Source organism: Centroberyx affinis, unplaced genomic scaffold (assembly GCF_046629955.1).
Source record: "Centroberyx affinis isolate AG114_WGS23_722 - 3 ecotype Tasmania unplaced genomic scaffold, CSIRO-AGI_Caff_v1 ptg003901l_1, whole genome shotgun sequence".
NCBI lineage: Eukaryota > Metazoa > Chordata > Actinopteri > Beryciformes > Berycidae > Centroberyx > Centroberyx affinis.
This window is the reverse complement of record NW_027281737.1, coordinates 29805-55315: the sequence shown is the minus strand read 5'-3', so window position 1 is coordinate 55315 and position 25511 is coordinate 29805. Positions and strand designations below refer to the sequence as shown.

The following is a 25511-nucleotide window of genomic DNA, read 5'->3' as shown; positions in this document are numbered from 1 at the left end:
AGCCTGCTGAGGCTCATCGAGATGCTTCTGAGTTAGTTCAGTCTAGTCATGTTCCCGCTGGAATCTAAACGTGTAAAATGTCAGGTGAAATGGTATTTAATAAAATATCCATGGGTTTCAGTTGTGAGAAAACTGCTCTGTACTAGCAGCATGGCAGACAGCACACATGATTTAGAGGTAACTGTTTAGTGATTGAGGCACAATTGTTCAAATCAACACCTGACAAGCCCTCTAAAAGCTATCGAAAGACATGTTCACCCACACATATCGCAACAATAACCTGCTTGATTATTTTCCTTAAACATTCTATCACTATTTATTTATTTTCTTTCTGAAGGCCCTGCTTTTGTCTGGTGAACATCGGACCATCTCATCATGTTTATTTTTTTTTAGCGTTGTGCCTCTGTAGTATATAAAGGCCACTTTTCTTCTTCTGTTCAAAAACTCCAGTTGAAAGAAAAATCCCAAAAGGCAGTTTAATAAGTGCTGGTGTTCAGAATTATACTCGTTTCTGCAGTAAAATGTACAAGTCACATTTCCCATCTGATCTCTTGTGCCACCATCAAAAATTTAAAATATCGATACATTTTCTTTGTAAAGAAAAAAAAAACAGCATGTACATTCAAGAAATATTTCAGTCATATCAAAAAACTTTTTTTTTTTTTCTGTCAAATTCACAAAACCTACACAGGTCCAGTAGTACAAATATAGAATCTATGCTTTATAAGAGATGATCAGACACAACATGTGATTCCCTGCACATCTCATTTGTGTGTGTGTGTGTGTGTGTGTCTGTGTCTGTGTGTATATATATGTCTGTATGTATTCATGTGTGTGATTGAATTTGTTCATCTGTAGTGTGTGTGTGTGTGTGTGTGTGTGTGTGAAGGAGATTTGGTGTCACAGCCGTGTCACAGCCGTGTCTCCCTCTCTGTGCTGTTGTCCGACGTTCGCTGTGATTGGTCAGAATTAGAGATTACGAACTCTTCCTTCCTGAGCGCCTCCAGTTCTGTTCCTCCGTTGGCCAGAGCTCCATGAACGGCGTTCCTCTCCTCCCTCCTCAGCTGTCTCCTGAGGAGAATGAAGCCCGGGACGCACAGGAGAAACGAGATAGTCCGCAGGCTCAGAGTGAGGCCCAGGTACGCTATCCTGAGAAACGAGCATGTTGAAATTCATTAGAATATAATTCTAATGAGGTTTCATTGATGCTGCCACTTGTGTTCTAGCTGCTAACCTCAACCTCTAAAAGCTGTAATGTTGAAGGGTCTGGAACTTTTTAAGTCTACAGTAATTCAGTTTTTAGTCCCTTTAACTAAATCTGGTCACCATGCAACTGGCCAAAATTCTGCTTGCTGTACTCTATCTGTATTGGAAGAGTTTCATTCAAAAATGTTATATACTGTCAAAAAAAATAAAAAATTCTGTGAATCATATCTTGAAATTAACGTGTCAATCCAACTATAATCTAACAAAACCAAAAAAAAGGTAACATTCTTGTCTGTGTGGTGGATGTGACTGAATGAGAGAAACGCTCCTGTTCCCCCAACACAGGTGCAACATCTCTGTCATCTCTACCATCATGGGCCTCACAAGTATTGGTCAAAGAAAGAGAAAAGCCAATTAATCTGAATGTTAAAAATGTTGGCAATAACGTCAAGATGATAAGGATCACTAAGTTATGATTAAATTCGCCCCATGATACAATGTTGAAAGGTTCAACATATTTTCACACTCAATCTAAGCATAGTGCCAGTTGAGACAGATGAGAGTATCAATTATTTAAAAGTACATGTATGCGTGTGTAAAGTGTTCTGAACATGCAAACATTTGATGTGCATGTGTATATGCATGAATGCATTGCTCTGCCAAATAAAGTAAATTGCAATAACAATACAATGTAAACATTTTTGTCCTTTTTCTTATGCAATCTTATTTCTCTCCCATTGATTTCACGTGTTCTGTTAATATGTCTGCTGTAAAATAAGAAAAAAAACATCACTTGGGATACCTAGTTTTATTTCATTCATTCAAGAGAGTTCCAGAGTTCAATTGGATATTCACTCCAAACCTATATATCATAGTTATGCTAATATGATAGCGTTGAGCCACACATGCAGGTCTTTCAGAAAAAACAGCAGGTATGCAGCAGAGACCTGTTCTGGTCAATTTGGGAGGTGAATCAGAAATATTTCAATCATCTGTCTCTGGCTTATGGCTTTAAAGATCAGGGGGATGTTTTTACAAATCACCCTTTGATTCTCCACTACTAGCCTATGTACGGTAACCACAATAGCATGATGTGCTTCTTGGACCTGGTTAGAAATAAAGCTTCAGTGTCTTATTCTAAGGAAATGTTGAAAAGTGATGAATTTGGGCAGTAAGTCTTCAGGGCATTGCTGGCCTGGATGCTACAAAAGCGTAACCAATTTCTCCGCATCCTGTTGTAACAGAAACTTCCAACGTACCACTTTACCAAACTCATCAGTTTAAATACCAGTGCTAGCAGCTTTGGTATTACCCTCCTGCTGTGCTGATCTGAGCCTGAGGCGGACAGCTCTGAGGCAGCTAACCACTGCCCTTCAGTACAGCGTGAACGTAATACTAAGTAAATGTTATGAATACTGGAATTGGAAGATTCAAGTAAAACACTGAAAGTGAATGTGCATGTGGGTGCTACCTGTAGGCGGTCGTGTTGTAGATCCTACAGGCCCCTATGCCTCCACACCTCTTCTGGCCCCATTTCAGACAGGTGGTGTCGATGATTGCTCCAAAGTAGATGGGCGCTGGGATCCCTGCTGTAGGACCGTAAACACACCATCACTCTCACACATCCTCCAGAACTGACACCCTGAACACCGCAGGCCCATTCCCCGAACGAAGGTCACAACCGCAGTCAGAATAAACATTTAAACAGGGCGTCAACGCTGACTGAAAATGCTCCTACTTTGTCTATGAGACACCCCAAATAATATCTGGCTTTGTTTTTAAGCATTAGAGGAGTTTTGAACAAGACTTACCAAGGGTACGTGTTGCCAGAGCGTGGAACCCCAGGGCCAAAGACTTTAACTGTGGTTTGATGCACCTGCATGAAGAGAAGCTCGTTCAAATGTCTAGTTTCAGGATGGTGATTAGAAACTGTTGAGAGAATGTCAGGATATCTCATACTGACCAGGGCAAAAGTAAATAACAAATATTTCAACTCGTTGAGATGCACTTGATCTTAATGTTCCCATACACTTCAACAGCCCAAAACAGAACACATCACTTTACATATCACACACTTTAAAATACATTTTACAATTTAAATTTAATTTTGGCAAGATATAGCCGGGGTCCAGTGAATGCAAGAAGTGGAAAATGACACTATATCTTAATTGTTATATATTAAATGTTGCTGGGCCATACTTTTACTCATCAAATAGTTGACCTTGTTATGAGTGATGACCGGGGAATTGGCATTTTTGCTAGAATGGATTATATTAGCTTTACTTTATCTTTACTCTTCTAACAACTTAATATTTAGGCTTTCAGTCACAATAAATAAGACTGCTGTAGTGCTGTATAATCACTAAACAGACAGAACTTGGACAGCAGAAGATGCTGTTCTTTCTCCTACACTATAATGTGGTTTCCACTTGGGGGAGGTATAATTATTTCACATGCACAGATCTGCATTGTGCACTTCCCCATGAAGGAAGACTGCCACACACATGCTTGTTTACAAGAACTCCAGCTGAAGAGGATAGACAGTGAGCCACTATCTTTCAATGTTGTTCGAATTTTGAAAGGTATGTAATTAAATTTGTACGGAATTATTTACCAATTCAAGATCCTTAACATCCGCTGACGTCATTTCTGCTCCGCGCCACAAAGTTTGTTGTTACAGTGGGATCCTGAGTCTCCTCCACTCTTATCATTTCCTTTCTGATTTGTCTCGCCATTGTCAAGAGAGGAAATGTCAACAGGCGCAAACGTTACAGCTGATTCAATTTGTTACAGTTTATGTATGCAGGCACTGTTTAATATTTACGTTTGCCATGTTGTTGTACATCAGGTAAATTCCGGGTGCTTAGCAACTTAATGATGCTGCCTACCTACCCCGGTTTTGAGTGACTTATCTGACAACCACTAAACTTAACACTCAAGGTTGAGCGCATTCCGATTAGTTGTTGACCATGTGCTCTAATCGGGATCAAACAATGCCCCTGTCCCCTCAACCGTGTCGAAAGCTGCGCTAAGATCTAGGAGAATCAGGATCAAACAAGCACCTTTATCAGCAGCATCACACCTTTGTGGAGAAGCATCAATAATAAGTGTTAAGGACAGGGAAAAGACTGAATCAATTACATTCAAAAGAATCCTGGAGTTGTTAAAGGTTGTGAAGATTAGATTAACACTACTTCAATGTGACTTTGCAAGAGGAAGACAAATATCGAAGTGTCTTGTGCTTCAATATCAGAGATCACAAAAAATATAGAACAATTGAGAACAAATACAAATATATATAATTAATGTCTTTCTTTAATGTACAATCTATAATTATATCTAACTATAACAGATGCCCTTTCAGTTACATACATCCCCAAAGGGGGATCCAGGGAGCTGCACTGTTAGATGGCACTATAATAAGGTTGAAATTAAAATTTAAGGTAATACTTTATTTGAATAATCCAATGTTGATACTCAACTATCAAGTGACAAAAAGTAGATGTCCAACTAAGGGTCACTTTGCATTTCCACAGACTATAGAACTCTTACCCTGATTTTAGCCTAATCCTAACCCTAACTCCAACCCTAAACTGACCCCATTGTTAACCATAAACTTGATTATAATAATAATCAAGTTTATTACTCAGAACTGTTAATTTTCTGTTTATTTTCATATTAACCTTCACCAGACATGTCCCTCTCTTGGCAAAAAGCAGTAGTGCAATATCTTGTTTCATCATGCCCTATTGGCCTCTTTCTTTTCTCAGCAGACATTACACTAATCTCACACAAAATCGATGTAGAAATCAAACATGTCACGCAACAGAGAGACAGAAACCAGTCAAAACAAGAAATAGAAACACAGCCAGTAACCTAATTTCGTTCCAGCGGGGCCAATGCATTCCAACAGGATCAGCTGATATAGCTTTAGGAGATCTGGTATGTGTGTGTGTGTGTGTGTGTGTGTGTGTGTGTGTGTGTGTGTGTGTGTGTGTGGGGGAGTGATTCCTTTACACTCCGTCAATAAAACCATTTTTATTTGAAAGAGAGAGTGAGAGATAAACAGAGTGAGAGGAAGAGGAACGAGAATGATGGAGCATGCGGTTGTATCTATAAAAAAGAAGGATAGAGGCGTCTCTGCGTCTCAGATGGTCCTGTGGTGCAGAAGAAACTATAGCTTCATAACATATGATTTAGGTCTATTATTTAGGTCGATTAAAATGCTTAACCCTAACCCTGTGGTAAAATCACCCTAATATTCTGAATTTGTGTTTTTAACACCAACCGTAACCAAATTAACCAAAAAGAGCTACTTTCAATCATGAATCATATGGATTATTGGACCAGTATTACTGTCACTAATTTTATTTTTTTTAATTGTAAATCAATTCAGTAGGAATGAGGTAACATGGGGCTCAATGAACATAGGGCTGACCCCAGTAGAAGCAAACATATTAACGCTAATAGCGGCTAATGTTTGTTTGTTAACATTAACATCAGGTGCTTTGCTAAATTAGTGCGCTGGCTCATTAGCCTTCAGTTCAGTTAGCCTTCGGTTAACTGAGCTGACTCTATTCAAGCTACAGCTCAGTGTTTTGGAGTAAGGACTAGGACCAGAGGACAAGATAAGGACAAGATAAGACAAGAGAGTTTCCTGGAATTTGGAAACAAATCTACCCTGTTTGACAATTCACTTTTACTTATAACATTAGTGAAGTGACCTACACTCGCGCCACCAAAAACATTTTCTGCTATCTTCCTTTTTCTAGGCCACTTGTTAGTGTATAATTAGGCATTATTTGCGCATAGCAAATTTTCCACTGGACCTCAACGATGGCGCCAACAGTGGTTGCTGGGAGATTTGTGATGCAACTGCAAAGCCTCTATTGTTACATTACAAGTACAATAGAAACATATTATACTGCCCTACAAAGCTAAATGGCACTAACTGCATAAGACCAAGACAGAAAGAAACTGAGAAAAATGACTTCATTACCTTTATCATCATCATCTCCTGTTCTGACAAAAGTGTTCTTGGTACAGCAGCAGATAATATACAGTATATTGTTTGTGACACCTATGGATCTATTTTTTTTTAAAGATTTATTTTAGGCATTTTATGCTTTATTAGACAGAGATAGTATGAGAGAGAGACAGGAAGGTATGGGAGAGAGAGAGAGGGGAGGACATGCAGCAAATGACAGCAGGCCAGATTCGAACCCGGGTTGCTATGGGGCGCCCCCATGGATCTAATTTTTGTCCATTATGAAATGCATTGTAATACATTCTGAGTCTGGTATGACTGTGTTTGTGATGTGATTAGCTATATAGTTGCCTCACAAAGCATTTAACTTTGTATTGTAGCATATTATATCAAGTTGTAATAATAATAATTATCAGTGTGCTGAGGTTGTTCTGGTGAGGGAAGAGACAGAGAGGAAGAGAGAGAGAGAGAGAGAGAGAGAGAGAGAGAGAGAGAGAGAGAGAGAGAGAGAGAGAGAGTATGAAGTATGAAGAGTAAGAATACCCTGACCTGACCTACCCACTTTCCTTTCTTCTCAATCCACTTTGCATTCTCAGACCAGAGAGGCATTTTATTTTCTAATCACATGACCTCTGAGTCATTTAATGCTCCCTTCACAAATTTTTCCTGCACTGATTATATGAGCCACCATGAAAGATAATATGCATGAATGATTCACATTCTGAGGTTCTCATTAATATTCATATAACAACTGCATAAGGGGCTGTATATCTATTTCAGATCATTAGGATGTACAGTATATTAATATTCATATGATCATTATGTGCCATGTGAATGTTTGCAATTATATCAAAGAGGAAAATATACTGTTTTCTAAAACAACGTATGTGGGCCTGATAAAGCTTAAAATCAGCGCAATCTCTCGCATTTTCCACAAAATCTTCATTCAGTTTTGTAGAGAATCTGCATGTGCTGTGCAGCACCCACAGCTAACAACACTGAATTCTAGGTCTTGGGATCACACTCAACAGCCTGTGTTTTTTGTAGGGAAATTAATGCCTAGTATTATCAGGGGTAATATTATGCCGTACACAGACGCATATCAGATCTGTCAATCACTGTTTGGACACATGCTCTGCTCAGATTAGCAGGGTAACAATAGCTTCTTCCGCAACTGAACTCATTTGTGGGTAATATTACAGAGATTGGCCTTCAAGGATTTAAATGTTGCTCAAATGACAATCTCCTCCTCAACACCCATCACTCCCAAGGCTTTGAACCTCAAAAAATCATATTATTGTAAACTTCGGCTATGCTTAAATATTGTTTGACAAAGCTATTGTTCAGAAGTGCAACACACACACATGCACACGCACACATACACACAAATGCCTTCTCAAGGCATAATAAAGTCCCTGGAGAACTGAACGGTAACTGTCAAAAGTCATTGACAGTATACCAAATCATTGTACCAAAAAATGTAAATAAATGTACCAAATCGTTGTCTCTGAATTCTTTGACCCATGTGGAAGCAAAGCGAAAATATTTACTTTCCAGGACTCCTGCGAATGTCAGTAAACAGACTAATGGTCAATATCAGGTGGAAGTACACAAATAAATTAGAAAAACTCTTATGGAATATTATTCTTGCTTTGAAAATTCTGCTCAACTAAAAAAAAATCACGTTTAAAAGTACTTAAGTATCAACATTCCTTTCATCTTATTGCCTCAACTTACAGACTCAAACTCAAACACATTTTTGTGAATCAATAAGTTGTTTGGTACGCAAACCTTTTTCTTCAAAGTGACTAAAATGATCTATGTTGAGCCCAGGGGAAACAGTGCTAGTGGCTCATGATCTGAGCTTACACCTGACCTGATGAGAAGCATGTAGCCCGGCGTCCCGCCCAGGGAGATGATGAAGGAGGTGATGACAGAGAGGGCCAGGAAGTACGGGAACATCCTGTCACAGTTGTCCTTGTTGTGGCACTGACCGGTGCTCGCCGTGAAGTTACCAGCCACACCTACACAGCTACAGTTAGAGAAGACCTAGGGAGACACATAGAAGCACACATCACTTTGCATGGCAGGACTGGCAAATACACACACAGCAATACACATACTGTATGTACACAAAAACACACGCACACACATACATAAGAAAAAAAAAACCATATTGCATATTTTTGGATTCTAGTTACTGAACAGGTTCACTATATTGAATACTTGGCAAAAACTGGAACAGGCTACAGGACTTTTCATTTAAAGCAGAAGTCATTTCACACTAAATCTTTAATGAAATGTTGTCATACTGTCAGAGAGGTGTGCATTGTGTAATGAGGCAAGGATGAGAGATAACATACTAGACAAGTCAGATTCACAGAGATCCCACATACAGCTTCGAAGCATTCACAATTCTGGTAACACAACATAGTCAAAAATAGAAAAAGGTGTTGGACAGCCAACAATTATTATAAAAATGATAAATTAAAGAGAAACGCTGGCCATTTAAAACCCAAAATATTATTCACAAGGAATTAGAACATAACAGAAGAGACACTGCTGCCTGCTAACGCTTGAAACCACTAGATGACCGCTTTCAAAAGTTGAGAAAGGTTCAACTTTCCAGGAAAGCACCGGGTGATGTGAACCGGTTAATGGTTTGCTTGTTGAACAACACTGTATTGTCTGCTGGAAGTACTGACCAGCTAAGTTAGTTAGTGCGCTGGCCAGCTTCTCAGCTATAATCAGATAACGTTAGTGATCCACTTTTTTTTTTTTTTTTTTAAGATTTATTTTTGGCATTTTATGCTTTATTTGAGAGATATAGTGAGAGAGAGAAACAGGAAGGTATGGGAGAGAGAGCAAGGGGAGGACATGCAGCAAAGGACCACGGGCCATATTTGAACCCGGGTCGCTGCAGGAAGGACTGAGCCTTATGATACACGCCCTACTCGGTGAGCCACCGGGGCGCCCCAAGTGATCCACTTTTTATTTCTCCTCACAAGAAGCACTCCAGGCAGCACATTTTCCATGCAAAAAACACTACTTGTGAACACAGTCTAACCTTCTCAATATCATACAATTTTTTTTTTTTAGATGGAAGGTGTTCCCCATTAATAATAATTATGCAATAACTGGAGATGGCTCCTGGATCACAGACTTCACATCTGATCACTAGACATTTCTGGCAACATCATTTTGTTTAGCATTCATCTTGTCAGTGCACTTAGAATTCAAATATATGCATGTATCGTTATGTTTGTGCTCCAACACACTCACCAGCAAAACCAGATAATCACTCTTTGTGTATCTTTTTTTGCTAGCTCCACTCTCATTGGCTGTTGAAGGAATAAAAATTGCTTAGACCAGCTTGGGCTCACCCTGATCTTGAAAATTGTTTGCAATAGCCAGATCAAGGCTAAAATCAAGGTAAAAAAAACAACTGTAGTGCCCCCAGCATCAGTCTGGGGAAGGAGTGGTTGAGTACCTTGTCAACTTACTGTGTTTTTCCCATAGCCAGCCGAGCTGGTGCAGCCGGCCAGACAGGGAGAGACATATGTGATCCCGTTCTCTCCACAGACCGGGTCCCACTCACTCCCTGAACACACACAGTCTGAGTTGCAGGCTGCGAACAGCGAGTGTTCATCATAGGAAATCCCATCCAACCTGGAAGAGAGAGAGCAAGACAACGATGCACCCGAGGAGGAAATATTCATTATGTCATTACGTTTGTATTTGGAAACTAGTGTGTGTGTGTGTGTGTGTGCGTGTGTGTAGGTATATTTCACCACGTGATTGTGTGTGACTCACCTATCGTACGGCAGTGTCACCCCGGCTATTTTGGCATTGTCACAGCTCATAGCAAAGAAGAGCAGCGACAGGAGGTAACCGATCACAGACGTGCCAAAGGCGAACCTGGCTGCTCCCATGATGTTCAGCTTCAGCCTCTTCATCAGTAAACCGCCTGAAAACATCCCCAGTGCTACAGCCGGGATATTGATCACACCTGAGATGAACGGAAACAACAAAACACCAGCTCAATTTCAACCAAGATTACCGGCCATATCTGGATTTCAACGCTGTCCTCCTGTTTAGTCATTTTGAGTTCCAAAAATGTCCCATTGGGAAAGAAATAGCATCGCTTGCTTCAAAATCCACACATTATGATTACTTTCACATACTCTGCTCTTACCATGGAGGCACTTGTCTTTTGATAGAAAAGGAGAGAGGGAAGATAACTCAATCCCAACTCGCCTTGTTCAAAAACCGTCTGTCTCATTTTTCATACCTCCATTTGATATCAGTCTTCAAACATGGTCTTTTATCTATCTGCTCATGTTATTAGCAGTGGTCACTAATATTGCATTCTCTTTCATATGCAGCCAATTTGGTCAACGCTGGCATCTCTTCAGATAAGCACATACACAGAAAGCGCATTCCAGCACTTTCATCTCTTATTAGCCACTTCATCAAATATGGCATTTCATATGCAAGTACTTTCATATTCACAAAGCTCGCAGTCTCTTCAAATGCAATGTTTCGTGGGGTGAAAAAACAGGACCAACCCAGTTCTCCTTTCTTTTGCATTGTCCTCACTCCAAAGGTGTTTTTTCTTCATTCAACAAAATCTCTTGCAAATACTATAAATGAACGTGGATTTTACAAGTCTGAGTGCTCACATATGCACAAAAACAAAAACAAACAGAAAAAGCTGACTAATGTTGATGCTCTGAGATGTTTTGCTGAAAATATCCTCAAACCATCAAAAGCAGATGCATGAAGGTAGAGTTGAGATATCACGAGGCTTAAGCAGTATGATGTTGTAGTGATAGTGAGCATGTTGATGTGGGCATCCCAAAATGCTTTGAAAACAAATCACCAATAATAGCTAAGTCTAAACCAATGGAATATCAGTCAGGGAGAGAAAGGCATTGTATTTGATGGGAGCGGCAGAGGAGCTACTGATGGTTCTGATGGTTTCATTGGCTGGAATTTAAATTTACACCTACTAGTGCAGCATGAGGTCACCATTAAAGATACACTGATTTCCAGGAAGTAAAAGTAGTGGGAGTTAATTTCACTGGGGGACTTTAAAAAGGCCTACTACTGTAATGTTTAATCTATCTTGCTGGCACAAAAATATCTCGCTGCAGACAAACTCTCTGAGGATCAACATGAGCCTGACTCAACCGTGGATGGTGGTGTAAGATGACAGGACAGTGCTCATGAACACTTGAATGTCAGACATTCAGGCCACAATACAATGCATTATTTCTACCTTTCATCACCTATTATTTTCAATAAAATGCGGGACGCAAATAGAGTTCTGAGTTTTTATTTTAGGGCAGAATGACAATTATTTAATTGCCAAGTCTTACATGAAAAGAAAGATGTCATAATTTGCATTCTGTTAAAAAGCTACATTATTTCAGACATCACAAATTTCACTGAGATAATGGATGGTTTCATGTAATTTTCTTGCCATCACTTTTAACAGGATCTGCTAAGTACTACCCCATTCTCAGTGTCTCTCCATCTCAGCTCCCTCTTTGTCTTTTTCAGTCTCTTCTGTCCATGTCCACTCCCTCCGCCCCCCCATTCTCAGTCTCTCCCATCGACCCATACTGTCAATTGCCCTTAAATCTTTTCAGTACCTCAGCCTTCGTCTGGAAAAGTGCTAGAGGAGAAAAGGGGAAAAACCTTGAGGGCATATAGTCAGGGCCGAGTGGATTCTGGCTTTTGGCACCAGTGAAACAAGGATTGATTTATACGACACAAAGGCCATGTTGTTATGTCAGATAAAATTTAAGTTAGGCTACAGATTTCTTTCCCATGGCAGCTAAACAAGTGTAACTGACAACAGGAGGATAGTACTTAAAGCAGGATTACTCAGCCAGATAAGTGTGATAAAGAACTGTTTGTAATTGTTGATATTTTGATTCATTTGGCAAACTATATGTTCTCACTTACATCAAATGAAGGACCTGATGGTCTTGCTAAATCCAAAAATTAAGGATGCAGGAGCTGCATACTTTTCTAATCTTATCACTGTGAACAAACCTAAGCCTATGTTTCTTTTTAGCAAACAGAACCGTTGGTTTCATTTGGGTCAGGTGAGCTAACTCTGTTGAGCGTTTTAAATCATGTTTTAACAGCTATTTCTACTCTAAGGAATTTTATTGATGTTTTTGCTTGACTTTGACTTGTCCTTAGTCTGATGTGGGTATGTTCTGTTGACATATTGTGAAGCACTTTGTAGGCTAACGCAGGTTTTGAGAAGTGCTAAACATTTCCTTACTTAAGGTCATACCTATCTCTCATTATGAAAAACAGTTGAGAAGTTAGTTCATTATTTTAAATTATCTGGTTGAGAAATCCTGCTTCAAGAAATTTCCACCAAGTTTAAATGAAATTTAATTTCTGCCAGATTAGCCCACAAAGCACTAACAGAGCTAGCTGGAACGGCTGCAAGATGTCACAGCTATTCATTTGCATTTACTTGTACTTTGATTCTGAACGCAGCCTATTCAAAACCTTGGAGGAAATGATGGAAATGATGGCTAAACTGTCATCCCCGATGGAGAACATATCCAACCCCATGCAGGACACTCTGACAGCACTGGGCAGCTCCTTCAGTGACAGGCTGCTTCACCCGCGGTGCATGAAGGAGAGGAGCAGGTCCTTCCTTCCTGCTGCTGTCAGACTTTACAACCAACACTGCTCCCAGTAGACCACACACACACTAAGACTGACAAATTGAGTCAAGACTGACTCATGTGCAATATCAAATGTATACCAAACTGTGCAATATCAATATTCCCTATGTGCAATAATGTGAATTCAATAACTGTTTACTGTTTACTTATTTATTTATTTATTATATATTGCTTTTTACTGATGCCTTTTTTACTTGCTTTTGCACTATCCCCTTTGCTGCTGTAACACTATAAATTTCCCCATTGTGGGATTAATAAAGGATTATTTTATCTTGTCTTATTTTACTGCAAGAACCAGCTGGCCAACGATGGATTCTGATTTGACAGCTTCATCCTTGTTATGTCAATGATATTTGGCAATGTTAGCTAGCTTCTTAGCATAGAATATCACCAACTGTAAGTGCATCTTCGAATTTATATTTGCCACACAGATGTTTTGATAGATTTAAAGTGATGTAATCCGAAAATCTAATGTAGCCTAAGTGTATTTAGGAGATTATAAACATGTTAAAAGTGTAGTTTTTACAGTGTGTACCGCCATTGATGTGACACCAGATAACTGTATCTCGGAAACCACAGGGTTGAGAAATCTTGCCAGAATTTACAACTTGTAATTCCGACTTCAAAGGCCGTTCCATTGCATTTTTCCAAGTAAGAAGTCAAAATTTGCAACTTTTCAACATCACTGGAATGCAGCATTAGCGACAAATGAAGAGTTTCATTTGGGCAAATAGGTCGACTCTATGGGGTCTTAACTAGGGGGGATGCAATGCTCTTCTCTACTGCAGCCCCACTTTGTGATTTAGGCTGATAAGACGGGTGAATTCTTATATATAAATACTGCCTAGTGCAGCTTTAAGATCCTGACTGTATTGTACTATGACATTTGACACACAATATATGACACAGATGACACATCGCAGCCAATCAGCACTAATGGAACTGAGAAGGCTTCCCACATTCCACAGACATGCAAGCCAGGTGGATTGGAGACTCTAAATTGCCCATAGATATGAATGTGAGTGTGTGTATGTCTGTCTGTTAGCCCTGCGATGGATTGGCAACCTGTCCACTAGGGTGTCTCCCTGCCTTCTACCCAGTCTATGCTGGGAGAGGCTTCAGCCCAATGTGACCCTGAAGAGGATTAAGTTAGTGGAGTTATGATGGAATGAGCCTACTTCATTTCAAAAGCTTGGAATGTGGTTTTACACACTCATTGGTAATATTCAGTATGGTGAACTGCATAAGTGTAAGTTTTGTTTCTATATGACTACGACAGGACGACACTGAGAGGGTCTGAAAAACCTTGCAAAACAGAGGTCAGAACTTTGTTACACAAGAAAACATCTAACACACTAGCACAGTAATTTTGATTAAAACGCCAAGAAAATGTTGATAAAAAGGAGGAAACCCCCTACATTTCATATCACTGCATCACAATGGATTCGACTGTTTCTTGATATCCTTTCTCTGGAGGATTTGATCGCCCGGAAAAATCGGGCCAAGAAAAATACAATCGATGTACTATCCGAGGCAATGGATATAATGAATTAAATCAATTTATGAAACTGAATCACACCAACAACATAATACAAACTCAACCCTAATAATGGCTAAAATTCCCTGACATAATGTTACATAGGTCTTACTCATTGATCCTTTAGATTTCAATCCACATTATTATGTCTTGTTGAAATTCTGAAAACTAGGTGAATTATGTATGTGAAATGAATGTGCCTTTCCATTGGCTGGATGCAAACAGATTAAACATGTCTATGTTCTGTCATTTGGTTTGCTTGAGTTGAGGTCTTGACCACATAAAGTACACATGCGTATGTGCTTACATTAATGCACTTGCACCCTCACACACACACAAAAGTACAATTTCAATCATTACGCTGCAACCAATGATAAATAAACATTTTGCATTGGTGTATGTCATTGAAGTAGTGAACAGGTGTGGAAAGGTTTAAACGGTGTGCAATGTTGGTTTTTTTGGGTTTTTTTCATGATGTTTGATGTCAATTGAGTTCATGTCCTAATCCAACCACATGTACCACACACATGCACACATACACAAATACACTAATACATACTAATACATTCTCTGTACTGTTGATAAAATGCTTCCTGATGTTCATTGCTCAGTATTTGCTCATTATACTATCATTTTGTAGGCAGAGGTCTTAGGATAGATAATGAAATCAATTATATTCCATTGTGAGTTTGACTGTGATGTTTCCAGGCGTCAGATTTTTCAGATGGTAGATGTCTCACTTTGGAATAAAACTCTTAACACTTAGTGCTCACAGGTGATTACACCTGGGTCCCAGGTGTAAAATGTATGCCAACTTGTTTATGAGGCATTGTACTTGATTACATGAGAATGTAATGTAATGACATATTAAGATATAATTCCCTATTGCGATTACTAATGTTATCTTATTATTTTTTTTACCCCATCTGGAATAGTAAGAGTAGAGTAAGTGTACCATGACATTGTCACTGTATAAATCAGATGAAGCCAGTGTGTGTGTGTGTGTGTGTGTGTGTGTGTGTGTGTGTGTGTGAGTCGGGGGGAAGGGGCCGGGGGTATAGATTAGGGTGCATAGGTGGGTGGGGGTAGTAGGAGTTGGGTTGGGACTGATTGGGCTGGTTAAATGCAAATAGTTCTTTATCACACAATTTGTATTTGTTTCATTTACCTTTGTATTTATTTATTTATTCGTGTTTCTAAATTATTTTCATTTAATTGCTGTTGCATTTATTGTAATATTGTTTGTTTTGTGTCTATTATGTTTAAATTGTATGTCACCCTTCCACAAAGAAAATGTAATAAAAATTCAATAAAATGTGAACAAAACAAACAAAAAAACCCAGAAAAGACTTACCCATCAGAAAGTTGGCCTTGGAAGCAGACTGCCTGAAGTGCTGCTCGATATACTTGGGCTTGTAGGTCACCATGCCGATGAGGGAGTTCAGCTGGATGATGGTCACACACAGGTAGATCAAGTACACAGGGTTTCCCAGCAGAGTCCGTAGGGTTGGAATAAAGTCTGGGGAGCGGCACAGATATGAGTAGAAACACACACCTGCCTGGAAATGCTAAATATGCAGTGTCTATATGCAAAAGACTGGACTGTTTATTATAATATAATCTGTAATTAATTATTGGTATAATATGCCAGTCCACCCTTCTGTGAACATGAGGTAGCATAAGAGGGCATCTGTTGAAATGTATTCACCAGTTGAAACAAGCAACATTGCCTTGTGACACTGTGACACTATTAAATTTAAGCTGGCAGAATGCATCAACTGTCAGAAGACTGCAGTCTGAACAACTTAAAGGGAAACTTCCCCTTAAAACATCACTTCATCAGCTAGAAGTGTTCCATCAATATTCATGAACATAAACAATCCCAAGAGACCATTGTTGGAATCCTTAAACCATCTGCTGTATATTATATATTAGGGGGAACATTCAGCACCTCTCACACCTCTCCTATCTAATAAGACCACTTTCGATCCTCCCTTACCTTTGGCCATCTCTATGAAACTAGTATGTTCATCCACAGGATACTTGTGCTGCAGAAGTGGAGAGTCTTTGATGAAGCTCGTCCGTTCTGGCGTGCACTGCGCCGGGCCCTGGTGCCCTGTGATGGGCAGCGAGCGGGGCAGGAACCAGAAGGGGATGGCAGAGAGCAGGGTGATGACTCCAGCGATGAGGTAGCCCAGCCACCAGGCCCCCACCCAGCGGGCGTCAGCTGGGGTGATGCTGATGGTTTCTGTGGTGGGGGTGAAGAGGGTGGGAGTTCATTCTTTCGTGCCCATATTTTCCACAAGTACAAGATAATTTTCAAGTATACATTTATATCTTTTATCATATTTTATTGTATTTTTTAAGTATTTTATCAGTTATGTTTACATTGTTTCCTTGTTGTCACTGTCTAAGCACATGGTAACCATGTTAACAAAAGTACTATATAAATAAAAAATAAAAGTTATGATTAAAATGGGATGACTGGTACTGTCACTGGTACATGTATTACTGTAGTATGGTTTAACATCCACAATAGTTTAGAATTATCTTCCAGGTCATCCATATCTTTGAAGCTCCTGCATGGTTTAATGAGACAAGCTTTTATAATGTGATAATCATAGTTTCTGACATAAGTACACTACAAAGTCTAGTGTAAATGTCTTAAGACGTTCTTCTGAAAACTCTAGAAAATTAGAAAACCAAATAAAAAATGCAGAGTACAGACATGCTGTTAAGGCACAATAGCAGACTACCACCTGTAGTCTTTTCATTGTCATTTTCCTATAATAAAGACCTGAAAATAAATAGCTTTCATCCTGACTTGTGTCGTGCCGGAGAGGTTGTGGTGGGCACTCAATTGTTGTCTGACTGGTCAGTAGTGTGTGTTAGATGAGAAACAAAACATGAGAAAGAGGGAAGTTAATAACTCACATCCTTTATGCCAACAAGGGCAACCATGCTTTCTAGGAAGAATAGGCCTCAAAATGACGTAAGAACATAAAACAAATGTTTGAAAATCCAGTCACATGAACTCTTTTACCTTCTGAGTCTAGGATGAAGGGCAAACAACTTTACAGAGTCTAGACAGTCTGGCAACTGTCACGATGGTCTGGTCTTGTGGTTAGAATGCAGAAACACACTACTCCTATTGTATGTTAACTCACCCATGTTTACAAATCCAATGTCCACATAGATTTTGGCACAGAGGGAACCCAACAGGTAGCCGAATACAGGGCCAACGACCGAAATGGTCTGCACACAGCCTGGGATATGATAAACACAGCCAAAGAGACAAAAACACATTTATCACACATGTTTGCATGTGTCTGTGCAAACATAAAAGGTCACATGCACACACACACGGTAGTTTGGTTTAGACTTACTTCAGCCACTTGTATACTGAGACAGGTGATGGTTAGTGGCCAACAGATTTTTTTTAAACTTCATGACCAGAGGCGCTGGATCACCGGTGTCACACGTGCGGCACATTAAAAAGGCTTGTATTAGGAGGAATAAATCATCAGTAGGTGTGGTAGTGTCTGGTGTCAGTCACGGCCAATTAAATCAGCTTCTCTCACACCTCTTAAAAGCTCTGCACTCCCCGCTGTGACACACTGACAGTTTAGTAAAGAATGAGTCCATACCTCATCAGTTTCCTCTCATTATCTGAGAGGTGCAGAGTCGCAAGGTGTGAATATACGGCACCAACTATGCCGCTGTTTTATGCTTCATTTTTTAAAGGTACAATCTGAAATCAACCTGTGGCACTGCATGCTGGCCACATACTTCCCCATAGTAACTGTCTATGTCATTGGATTAGACTGGATTGACCTGGATTGGATTGGATTTCATTCTTAAATACAATGACTAAGCTTGATTCAAGGACTGACAGTACTGTATTTAAGAAGTAAACTAAAACTAAATAAGCAATAAATGTATGACTTATATATTTTTGCTTGTAAACACAGGAGTAAAATGGCGTTGCGTGAGAGACAGTGGGATCTGATCTCAATTAGTCATATCTGTCTATGTTTACATCCGCACAATAATGCCACTATTGCCAATAGTGAGTAAAGCAATAGTCTGTTTAAGCCGTTTACATTATTGCATAAACTGACAACTCCCCATAATAATCCCGTTTACATGACTGAAGTACTTATTTTGAATATCCAGAGAGAATTGTGGAATTGTGTGGAAAATTTGTGTCATGTCACGCCACTATCAAATTTTACCAAAACAATTACAGTTATGATCGTGCTCTACCACATCATGTTGTTGGTCGCAGCCATTGGCCTTTCTCTATCGCAACTACAAAATGCAACGCTTCAGGTGCTACTTTTGGAAAACCTATTGGAAAGAAGGAGGCAACTCATGAAACATGATGCATCCCCGGCATTTTTAGATGAGGATGAGGAGAGAGGATTGGTGGGAACAGGGGTTCAACAAGGTCGGTGCACACAAAAGTACAGGAGTTTGTGTACCTGTTTTGCAAGAGCCTGGTGCTGGTTGTGCAAGATTTAATCAAGTTCAAGTGTGTATAATTGCGCAGCAAATTAGAGGCTGCAGATGGAACGCACATTCCTGTCCTGCTGCCTTCAGGGAATTTTTCAGTAATACTCTGCTTGTCATTCAAACAGTTACATATATTCACATGTGGTATGGTATGGGCGCAGCCATGTGAAGCCATAGTCTTTTACGCTTCGGAACTGAGGGGATTATGTGCCTTGAAGTTCACTTTGATGGTGATGATATTGAGGGTGGAGACAGTGACGCTCCAGGGAGTTCATGATGATAAGCCGAACAGCAAAGTGTGGGAATGTAGTAGTAATGTAGTAACATGCATAGTGTGTTGCGCAAGCATTGTTGCTCGTAGTGTGAGAAAAGAGGTAATATTTTTTACGACAAACGTAAAAAAAACCCCTAAAAAGACTATTCTCGTACACTGCAGAACTGTCAACAAACACAGTGCTATCTTAAGCTAATGTTGGCTTAAGTGCATGTGTAGTAACGATAATGTTGGTTTCAGTTTCTATCCCCTGCTTCTTGAGCCAACAAATTGATTAATTTCTAGAGTAATGTTCAGAATAATCCATTAGCAAAATAATCGTTTGTTGCAGATCTACATGGACTCGTTATAATCTATGAAAAAGTGCTTTTCGGTGCATCTCTACTTCCAGGTGGTGTTCTTCTTACCGACATATAGTGCAGCGTTCTCCTCACTGGCGAAATCATCTATGTAAGAGATCCCCAGAGGCTGAACAGGCGTCTCTCCGATCCCCCGCAGGACATTCCCCAAAAGCACATAGATCCACATGGACAGGTTGGACTCACCTTCACAACCTGGAGGAAAAGAAACGAAAAGCTTGATAGTGCTTTTTACTCCCACTTCAGGGTGTGTGGCTGGACATGTGTGTGTGTGTGTGTGTGTGTGTGGTGTGTGTGTGTAGACTCACACCTGTGCCTGGTGCTCCGGGCAGCTCACCGTCTTGGGCCAGGTCTGCTGCTGAGCCCACTGGACATGGAGAGGGGTTAATGGTTGAGTTGATTGCCCAGCGCACTGATGTTTCAAATTCATAGCTGTATACAAAACACCAATGTAGCTGTTAAACCAACTGAGGGCAGAGACACATTCATACTTCTACTGTGGTGGTGGGATAGAATCTATGGATTTTACTGGAAGGAGATTTCCTAGGTAAAACGTCTGAAAGACAGAAAGAGTGAACAAACTTCTTGCTACGCTGCTAGCTTTCAGAAAGGGAACTCCTATTCATAGCATTCTGTTACACACAGCCATCTTGGTAGGAAAATAACAGGTGATTGTAATAAATTAACAGGTGATTACAATCAAATGACAAACACAGCCAATGAGCTGTGTGTATTGTAAAGTGCCATATTGGTAGGAAATGCATGTGACATTATGGGAATACTATGAATTGGGAAAAGTGAAACCATCCTGTTTAATCTAGTCAAGACTCATAGGAACAGCAGTATGCAAACCATAGGGTGCTTGATCTGGTATGGACTAACCCCATTACAATGCTATATTAGGTAATATTCAGTGGAAAAAATGAATGGTGACATCTATGCATCATGCCTCACATATTTTAATTTGTGCAAGATTAAATAAAATGGTAAATAAAATGTAAAATGATAATGTACAGTAAAACTCTATGAGCTTCCATAGAGCTGTCATGAATTCCTTGCTGATACTTGGTTTTTAGCAATATTTTGTTTAAATATACATTTTTTGTTTTGTTCAATTATTTATCAAATAAGTGCTTACGTATTGCTTTGTATTGCTACTATTGTTTCAACTCACCTTCCAGTGGCTGAATCTTAAGTTCAGAATAGCATGCACTATGATAGAGAGCAAGTTTCCCATTAGTGTTGACACAAATCTTTGTGTTCAAGTTGACTGGATGTAATTTTAGCATATTGCTTAGTTACAGTATATAATTATGATTCTGCTTCCTGCGGATATGATTTTGGCATACTATTGTTTGGCACACCCTAAAAGGAATGAGAAGCATATGGAAAGATGGCTATATAAGCCTAAGGCATGTCAGTTAAAAATTACCATTGCCAGGCTGTTTCATCTTTGGCTCAATTAACTGACATGCACAAGGTATAAGCATTACGTGAAACAATAATGAAAACTGGCATAGAAATGAAAGATCATATTAACGTGCTATGTAGCTCTTATGAAGCTCTTGTTTAGATGTTATTAATGTATTAGAAGCCAAGCATTACCAACAATTTCATGGTACTTGACACTGAGTGAATTTCATGACCTTGGGCCCATGAAATCTATTCAAAAAACTGGAAACTTTCATTTTAGAACTTAAAAAATGCATCCTGTCGATCTGAAAAGAATAGTGATTTCTGGCAAAACAACACTGAGGCCCACTGGCCACTCACCGCCCAATGATGAAGTGAGGCAGAGCGATAATGAAGGTGCCAATGGACATCAGTACACAGCCCATTGCAATGATCTTTGGCCGATGGAGCTTGGCCCCAAAGTAACTGACAAAGGCTATCACCAACAGGTTACCTGGCAGGGAGGATGGAGAAAGACCAGATGTTGGATTTAGGATCTGATGAAGTAGCCAATAAGGTAAAGAGCAGAGTATTACCTACTTACATGTTATTTTATGCTTAATTTATTAAAGGTATAATGTGGTATCAACCTGTGGCACTGTGTGCTGGCCACATAACCCTAGCAGATGTTGGATAAGACTGGATTGGCCTGGATTGGATTTCATTCTTAAATGCAATGACTAAGATCTTAGTTGAAGGATTGACAGTACTGTATGCAAGAACTAAAAAAAAAAAGCAATAAATGTATGATTTATGTATTTTTGCTTGTAAAAATTAATAATTTTCCATCTATATGTCTAACCCCAACAATGTATTTGTACATACTCATTATTAATATACTCAGAAAAAAATTCTGTTTTTTTTTATTCTCAGGTGATTAATTTATTTGCAGCTCTCACCATGTAAAGACTGTAAGCTGGAGTGTTGTGTACATTTATAGTTTGATAAAAACAGATGAGGAGATCTCCAAATGATTTGGATTATGCACAATATATAACTGAAAATGTGTTAGATGGCATTTGTCAGACTGATCTAACAATGTTGTACTGTCACTTTGTAGTGCATTCTGTCCATAACCAGTGGAAACCTCCTGCTATAAATGAGGTGGGAAAGTGTCCTATAAAAACAAGCTACGCCACATCACCTGACCTTTTCTATTATAGAGGTCAATTTGGTTGAGCCTTGAGCTGTTGTCATGAGTGAAAGAAAGAGAGAGAGAGAGAGAGAGAGAGAGAGAGAGAGAGAGAGAGAGAGAGAGAGAGAGAGAGAGGGAGAGAGAGAAATGTCAAGTAGTTCTGAGTATTGTATGTGTGACCTTTATGTGCGGCTGTAAGGAGGAGTTTCCTAGAAGTGCTGAGAAAGAGAGAGAGAGAGAGATAGAGAGATAAAGAGAGAGAGAGAGAGAGAGAGAGAGAGAACTTCAAAAAAAGTAAGGTTAGTGGAAAGAAAGAAAAAAGAAAGAAAGAAAGAAAAAGAAAGAAAGAAAGAAAGAAAGAAAGAAAGAAAGAAAGAATGTATAAATGTATATGTACAACTGATACATATACTATATCCATTGTGGTGAATCAACTGAGCTCATCTGGCTGACACATGATCTCTGCAGAGATCATCCTCCATCACAAGCACTCTGCTTTCCTCCTTTCTTCCTATTTCTTCTTTATTCTTTCTCTCTTCTCCCCTTCTCTCCTTCCCTTTCTTCTTCCCTCCTCTGCTCCGCTCTCCTCTCTTACATTCTCCTTTCTTCTCCTCTTCACACTGCCCTGCTCTGCCTCTGCGTTACCCTGGCAACAGTCCTATGGAAACAGCCTGTTGCCTAGGCCACGCAAGAGAAGCAGCTTCCACAGCAGAAGGAGTGTGTGTGAAAGAGAGAGAGAGAGAGAGAGAGAGAGAGAGAGAGAGTGTGAGAGAGACCCCAGGGTGTTCATCTCTGACTGCGCTGGAGGTCTCATCGCCACCTTTTCCTCCAGCAAATACAACAACGCCCCGCCTCCATCAGAGCATCAGTTGCATGCTGCACCATAATATTATTTAAGAAAAATACAAAATACTCTTCACAGTATATCAGCATATCCCAAACTGCCTGCTTGACTGACTGGCAGCACACACACAGAAGTGTAATGCTTAACACTGCAAGATGACTTTAAGGGTGTATGAATCATGTCACTTTGATCTCAGCTCACGCTGCAAGCCATGTATGATTTATATCCTACAAGAGACAATTCAGTTGAATAGACTAGTCTCCTTACATAACTGTCCTAGATAATAATGCCTAAAACTGGTTTAGGGACGATCTCAGATCATAGTTATTGGTGCTGTATGTCATCATGAATTCCTCACTGTTGCTTGAGAAAAACCACAGTGCTACATGGTAGGTTCACTTACTGTAGCTGCATATTTTCGCAAATAATAAATGTGGTTTCGTCAATTAATTATAATTCCACTTTTATGTAGGTGATATTCCACTCCCACCACCGTGACCCAGGCGTTCTTCAACTTAGCCTACAGTAAACCTGTAAACATGAAACTAGTTTTTAACATAGGAAAAAACAGAAAAACAAAATGCTTGTTATTCATCGTGACACAAGAAATGATCTCAGCAGTAAATGCATTAAACACCATCTATACATGTACAAGTATTGGTATAATGAAGCACTTAATCACCACATGCTTTGCTCGTATCTGCAGCATGCATGTTTTGATGAAAGTAGTGATTCCATGGTTTAATCAAATATGTCATGGTAACCAACAATGAAATGTGGATTATAGGGGCTTAATACAATGGAACTCCATTTAAAACAACCCTAATTATATCCAAAGGAGTCCAAAGGAGACATTACATTCTGATTTACACCCCAATACCGAACGTGGAGGGTGTGTACCTAATCTTTAAGCTGAATACATTTTCTCCCTCATAAAACCTTTTCAAAGTATATTTTCACAATTGTCTTTGCTGTTGCACTGTTTACATTCAATTAACATACACAGTACTTTTCCAGCAGTTTCATCTGCAGTGTATTTGAGGTCAGCATTATGTACATATTCTTTATCTGTGGATTAAATTAAGCTTCATTAAGGCCAGGACTGTATGAGTCCTACAGATAGGAAAACATATGTTCAAATATGGGTAAATAAAATGCTAATAAGAAGACTATGCCAGTAATGTTCTGAATATTGGCGGCCTTTGCCCAGTACTTAATGAGAGCCAACTCTGACTCTACGTCAGTGGATGTTCGACGTTCAAAATACACTGAATTTACAACATCTCAACATCATCCTGATGTTGAGTGTTCAGCATTCAGTGTATCTGACCAATGGAGATCATATGAGTTGGACCTTCTCAAACTATCCTTAACAGATGCTCACTGATTCTCACACACCAGTGCTTTTTGCCTTTATATACATTAATTGATCTATATATGCATTGACACAAAGGGACAAAAATAATAACAAAGATATTTTTGTATGTTTTTGCACAGAGGAGTACAGTCAGTGGGGTGGTTACACAACAAATTCATTTTGAATTGCCTAAAGCTCTTGTATGCTTGCAGCTGATTCACATGTAATGTAAAAGCTAGTGAATGCTATCTGACTCCCATTTATAGTGTAGGGACAAACTGGGAATAAAAGAATATGGAACAGTTATTGCATAACACAACCTCACATATTCTAGACCCCCCTTCTCCACAGCAGAAAGAAAGCTCACAGCCGGCGAAGTCCCTGCTTGACACTATGGCTCACCATGAAGCGCACACACACACACACACACACACACACACACACAAAGCACACACAAACACACACGCATCTGTCCTCTTCTTGGAAGCCTGATGAATCCTTCATCTGCACCTTGAATACCTCAGTGACCCATTCACATTTCTCTCCCAAAGACAGAAAGAGAGAAGGGAGGGGAGCCCATGACACAGATGCTGCTAACAGAACAACAAAATAACAGCAGTGACTGGCAGGCTTACTCACCTATCTCAAAGCTCCCGTCAATGACACCTATTAGGTAACTGGGTATGTCAAAGCGCCTCTCCAGCTGAGTTATTGTGCTCTTCATGTAGCTCCCCGACAGAGCCTTTGTAAAATAGGCAAAGGACAAAGCCACCAGAAACATCTGGAGAGAGAGAGGGGAAAAGGAAATAAGAAATGAAAGAAAGGACAGAAAGAAAGAAAGAAAGAAAGAAAGAAAGAAAGAAAAGGAGGCTGTAAAACTGTGCTTTTATATTATTATGCACAAGAGCATGATAATATATATGAACAAAAACATCATCTTGATCTAATCGTGAATAATAGCCATCTCCTTGATTTCGTGACCACTTTCTTTTTGACCTAATTTTAACCCACAGACTGAAAGAAAAAAGAAGCACTTGTGTGATCTCGGTATGGCTGCTACTAGAGCTGCCAGCACTCCCCTCATTAACCTATTTTTGCAGGTTCTGCATTCACATTCACATGTGCC

At 39.6% G+C, this 25511-nt stretch overlaps 1 protein-coding gene across 1 annotated transcript; it reads right to left on the bottom strand.

Annotated features, from left to right (window-relative positions):
- Positions 1 to 886: 886 nt before the first annotated feature.
- Positions 887 to 25166, bottom strand: LOC139663045 (solute carrier organic anion transporter family member 1C1-like). The gene is made up of 13 exons (XM_071541570.1): positions 25025 to 25166; positions 21371 to 21503; positions 19935 to 20029; positions 19646 to 19837; positions 17617 to 17715; positions 16449 to 16697; positions 15804 to 15968; positions 10007 to 10202; positions 9697 to 9862; positions 8070 to 8242; positions 3018 to 3082; positions 2678 to 2795; positions 887 to 1149 (listed from the first exon to the last, which is right to left on the bottom strand). The coding sequence occupies exons 1-13, from the start codon at positions 25164 to 25166 to the stop codon at positions 912 to 914; spliced, it is 2031 nt and encodes a 676-aa protein (XP_071397671.1). The 3' UTR covers positions 887 to 911.
- Between the last annotated feature and the right edge of the window lie 345 nt (positions 25167 to 25511).